Genomic DNA, 6,000 nt, shown 5'->3' on the forward strand with positions numbered 1-6,000 from the left:
TATATGCAGTTGTTAAACGAAGTTTTTTTCTATTTTAATTTAAAATAAAAAAAATGATCGATTAATTTATTCGAATAATTATTCGGTTTTTATTCGAATATTTTTGTCTTCAATTCAACATTAACACTGCATTATTTCTACTAGTAAATATTTATATTTTTTATTATTCGAATAAAATTTTAATTTTTAATTCGTTTAAATTATTCGAATATTTTTTATATTCGTTAAATTTTTATCGAAATACATTTTTTTAATCGAATAATTATTTGGTTTTTTATTTATATGCAGTTGTTAAACGAATTTTTTTCTATTTAAATTTAAAATAAAAAAATAATCGATTAATTTATTCGAATAATTAATCGGTTTTTTATTCGAATATTTTTGTCTTCAAAGCAACTTTAACACTGCATTATTTCTACTAGTAAATATTAAAATTTGTTTATATTTTTTTATTATTCGAATAAAATTTTAATTTTTAATTCGTTTAAATTATTCGAATATTTTTATATTCGTTAAATTTTTATCGAAATACATTTTTTTTAATCGAATAATTATTTGTTTTTTTTATTTATATGCAGTTGTTAAACGAAATTTTTTTCTATTTTAATTTAAAATTAAAAATAATCGATTAATTTATTCGAATAATTAATCGGGTTTTATTCGAATAATTCTTGTAAAATCTCTTGAAGTTTTTATTTAATTTAAGTAAACAATTATTCGACTAAAGTTTTTCAAATAAATTTAAAATCCAAAAATTTTATTCGAATAATATTTTTATTCGATTAAATTTTTATTTTTTTTTACAAAATTTGAAAAGAAAACTAAAATTAAATATTTTTCTTCGATTAATTTCTAAACACGTGTTAGTTTTTATTTTTTTTACAAAAAAATCAAAATAACTCGATTGAAATAATCGAATAATTATTGGGGTTTTATCTGAAAATTTTTTTTGTGAATTTCTCTTGAATTTTTCATTTAATTTAAGTAAGCAATTATTCTACTAAAGTTTTTTCGAATCAATTCAAAAATTTTTATTCGAATAATTTTTTATTCGATTAAATTTTTATTTTTTTTACAAAATTTTTAAAAAATACTAAAATTGAATATTTTTCTTTGATTATTTTTTAAACACGTGCTATTTTTTATATATATTTTTTTTCCAAAAAAATCAAAATTATTCGAATAAATTAATCGAATATTTATTCGGTTATTATTCGAATATATTTTTGTAATTTCATTTGAATTTTTCTTTAAATTTATGTTAGCAATCATTCTGAAAGTTTCTTTTTCAAATAATCAAATATACTCGATTAATTTATTCGAATAATTATTTGGTTTTTATTCGAATATTTTTTGTAATTTTTCTTGAATTTCCTAACTAATTTAAGTAAACAATCATTCGACTAAAGTTTTTCGAATCAATTCAAAATAAAAAATTTTTATTCGAATAATTTTTTTATTCGATTAAATTTTTACTTTTTTTTGTCAAAAATAAAAAAAACAAACTCGTTTTTAACAAAAATTCTCCTTTCTTTTTACAAAAATTCAAAAATACTCGATTGAATTATTCGAATAATTATTCGGTTTTTATTCGAATATTTTTTTACTAAAATTAAAAAAAAGTATTCTATTTAAATATTTAAATAATTATTTGTTTAAATTTTTTACTAAAAATTAAATTTTTTCACAAAAAATCCTATTTTTTCATAAATATTATTTTCTAAAAATTTCCAAATAAAATTTGTTTTCAATTTTCAATACTTTTATTTCAAATAATATTTACAATTCACATTCTTTATTCGTATCCAAAATACACTGTCCCTCTGTCGCCTCAAAACGCCAGCCCTCATGGCAATTGAGTAGAAAAGCCCAACCGGCAAAACATTGATAATATTGATAACATTCGCTGGCCTTAAATTTTCGTCGATTAGTGGGACCCACACACTCGATCGATCGAAACGGCAAACGAGGATCTATAGTTGTGACATCAACTAATTGATAGTCGTGAGACGTAGTGGGTGTTGTCAAAGTTACAATTTCTATTGTCGAAGATGATAAATTTGGTTTGTTTTGTGTTACCAAACTATTGTCGCTATCTGAAGATTCTGTTAAATTTGCTGTTAACTTTATGTTAGTAACATTTGAATTTTCTGTCGAATTATATTCTATGAAATCTGTTTTCAATTTACCAGTGGTTTCTTCTGTAGTTGGCGCGTAAAATTCACTCAAAATGTTATTAACATTTTCTGCTTTTGTTAGCTCTGTTATCATAGATGCTGTAACATTATCAACATTAACATAATTTTCCTTAACATTTGCTGTTATAACTGTATTATCTTTAGTGACTGGATTACTTTCCATCACAAATGAATTTAAAGTATTTTCATAATTTTCTGTTAAATTAAGAAAATTAACAGTAGTATCACTCTCTTTAGCTGTTAAGTTAACATTAATGTCTGTTTCCGTATTAATGTTAAGATAGTCTGTAGAACTTTCGTTTAAATAAAGTTTATTATAAAGATTTTTTGACGACTCTGTTAACATAACCTCTTTAGTTGAGTTTACAGTTTCAATTAGCTCTGTTATATTAACAGTTAGATCTGTTAAAGTATTATTTGCAATTTCGAATTCTGTGGAACCTTCCGAGGGATAAAAATGACTATTCCAACTTTCAACTAAAGGAAATTGTGTTAAATTTTCATTTGTAACATTGTGTAAAGAAATTTCTGTTAAATTGTAAGCCAGATTTGTAGGTAATGTTATCTCTTCTGTTAAATTAACAGTAAACTCTCTTATCATACTAATGTTAAGCGGTTCTGTTGAATTTTCTGTTAAATCTAAAAAATTTATTGGATTTTTAGTTGATGAAATGTTAAGGTAGGTTGTTATTGAATCTGCTGGATAGTTTTTCTCTGTTGTATTAACAGTTATAACTGTTAAGTTAACAGAGTCATTATTTCCGGTAGTATAATCTGTAGAAATTTTTGTTATTGGTTTTTCAGATAAATACATTAAAGTCGTCTTTGTAAGATAATAATCAAAAGAATTAACTTTACTGTCGTTATGTTGCTTTACATTCTCTGTTAAGTTAACAGCGTTCTCTGTAACGTCAGTAGAATTGTCTGTTAAATTGAAAAAGTAAGAATGGTTTTTAGCTGATTCTGTTATCATACGGTTAACAGTAGTTGAATTCAAAATATTGGCGGAATTTGTTGTATTTACTGTTAAGTTAACATTCGGTGTAACTGTTAATTCAACATTAAAGATGTCTGTTGTGTAAGAATCAATTGAAATAGTATTGTTATTGATTGAAAAAGAATTTGTAGTTGAATTAAAATTATTAACAGGATTTTTAAAATTAACTGTTAAATTAACATTTGATGTAACAGCTGTATTAACAGTAAAGTTGTCTGTTAAATAAGAAACTGTAAAAATGTCACTATTATTAATATTTAGAAGATTTTGTGTTAAATTTAAAGAATTAGCGGGATTGTTTGCATTTACTGTTAAATTAACATTTGGTTTAACAGTTATGTTAACATAAGAGTTGCCTGTTAAATAAAAATCCGTCAAAATCTCACTGTTATTTATGTTGATCAGATGTTTTGTTGAATTGAAAGTATTGACAGGATTTTCGCTATTAACTGTTAAGTTAACATTTTGTTTAACAGCATTTTCTTCACTTACTATTAAGATAACATCAGATTTCTCAGTCACTGTAACAGGAATTGTGTCTGTTAAATTCAAATTAGTTACATCTTGAATATTATAAGTTTCTTTAACATTTTCTCTTAGATTTAAAGTCGTTGAAGAATTTTCTACATTAAATGTTAAGTTAACATTTGGTGTAACTGTCAGTATAACAGGAATTGTATCTGTTAAATAAAAATCATGTAACATTTCACTGTTATCAATATTAAGGGGATTTTGTGTTGATTTGAAAGAATTAGCAGGATTTTCTGTTTTAAATGTTAAGTTAACATTTGGTTTAACAGTTATGTTAACAAGAGAGTTATCTGTTAAATAATACACTGTCAAAGTGTTACTGTTATTTACGTGATGGGAGTATGCTGTTGCATTATAAATATTAGCAGGATTTTCAGTATTTACTGTTAAGTTAACATTTGGTTTAACAGTTACATTAACAGGAATGTTGTCTGTCACAGAAGAGTTATCCTTTAAATAGAAATCAGTCAGAAGATCAATATTTTCATCTTCTTTAAAATCATTGATTAAATTGATAGTATTAGCAGGATTTTCAGTATTTTCTGTTATGTTACCATTTGGTTTAACAGTTAATTTAACAGAAATTGAATTTTCTTTAGAATTTGTTAATTTGAATTCTGTTAATGAAATGTTACCAGCAGAAACAATGTTATCGGTATTTTCTATGTTATTCTCTAGCAGAGCGGGAACTGTTGTCCTGTAGAATGTTGGTAATGTTGTGTTTTTTCTCTCCAAGTCTGTTAAAGCCATTTCCTCAAATGAACTGTCCAGGTTCTCTTTAACTCTCTCTGTGGATTTAGAAATGTTAACGGAACTTTTCGTTGTTGATTTTAATGGATTCTCTATAGTTTTAATAAGATTTTCATTTTCTCTCTCTGTTGTTTTTTCAGGTAATCTCTCTGTAATGTAAACAGTTTTAACAGAACTCTCTGTTATTCCAGCTGAATCTTCTGTTAAAAATTTTAACTGTCGCTTTTTTATACAGGTACATTTTTTAGGTTTTCGTAGCTTTTTTAACATTGTACTGTTATTTACAGTGGAATATTCAGTTGTTTGCTGTATTTCTGTTATCTTAACATCTTTAATTTCTATTAAGTTTAGAAGAGTAACATCAGAACTGTTAATATTTTCTGTAATTTCTGTTAACGTGGTCGCTGTTACTGTAGCAGCATCTGTTCTCTTTGTGATTGTGGCTCCATTAGTGATTTTGTTACATTTAATTCCTTTGGTTGATCTTTTATTCAAGATATTTTCCTTTAAATTTATAAAACTGTTGAGATTTTCATTAATTTCACTAGGGTTTTTGGCAAAACCTGTTACATTTACAGCTGTTCTGTTATAGTTATCAATTGTGCTTTCAACATAATAAAACTTAGGATTTAGTTTTAATTTATCTGCCGTCAAATGTTTAACAGTTGTCTGTAAATGCTCCACTGTAGACTTACGATCTTCACTTTCAATTTCCTTAACTTTACACTTCGTGCGATAAGAATAATCACATGATTCAATCTCTTGATGCCACAACAATTTTGCAGGACAATGAAACACATAAGATTTTCCATAGCTACATCTAATAAACTTCCGACAGTCCAAAGGATAAGGCAAAAAATCGCTGAAACTTTTCTCGCACAGCTGATCGTAGTATTGCTGAGAGCCATAGCAGCAACACGAAGTTATTAAGAAGACCGCTACAACAGCTATAAGCAAAGAATTATTTAAATCAATTAAAATTGTTGTTATATTAACTACGTACCTTTCATGTTGAAAAGTTTCGAATAAACTATTTATGCATTCGCTCATACTGCAGCATTTTGAAGTTCATTAATGTGATTTTCTAATGTTAGGAAAACAAATTTTCTTATCTTTGATTAATTAGATTTCATTTTGCATGTTTTATTTTTGTTTAATTAATTGAGTCAATAAACATTATTAGGTAATTAATACCTTAATTAAAACAGAACAAGAACAGAGCGGGAATAGAACAAAAACTGAAAAAGAACAGAACTATAACAGAACTAGAATAGTACTAGAACAGAAATAGAACAGAACTAGAAGAGAAGTAGAACAGAACTAGAACAGAACTAGCACAGAACTAGAACAGAACTAGCACAGAACAGAACTAAAACAGATCTAGAACAGATCTAGAACAGAACTAGAACAGAACTGGAACAGAACCAGAACAGAACTAGAACAAAACTAGAACAGAACAAGAACAGAACTAGAACAGAACTAGAACAGAACTAGAACAGAACTAGAACAGAACTAGAACAGAAC

The 6,000-nt window shown here is 25.6% G+C and overlaps 1 protein-coding gene across 1 annotated transcript in view; it reads right to left on the reverse strand.

Moving 5' to 3' along the window:
- Positions 1 to 1,752: 1,752 nt before the first annotated feature.
- Positions 1,753 to 6,000, reverse strand: part of LOC111687851 — a 6,961-nt gene continuing 2,713 nt past the window's right edge. The window contains exons 2-3 of the mRNA XM_023450328.2: positions 5,529 to 5,560; positions 1,753 to 5,479 (exon numbers count right to left, since the gene is read on the reverse strand). Of these exons, the coding sequence (XP_023306096.2) occupies positions 1,780 to 5,479; positions 5,529 to 5,560 (3,732 nt within the window). The 3' untranslated portion in view covers positions 1,753 to 1,779. The remainder of the gene's footprint in view (positions 5,480 to 5,528; positions 5,561 to 6,000) is intronic.

This window comes from Lucilia cuprina, chromosome 5 (genome assembly GCF_022045245.1).
Source record: "Lucilia cuprina isolate Lc7/37 chromosome 5, ASM2204524v1, whole genome shotgun sequence".
Lineage (NCBI taxonomy): Eukaryota > Metazoa > Arthropoda > Insecta > Diptera > Calliphoridae > Lucilia > Lucilia cuprina.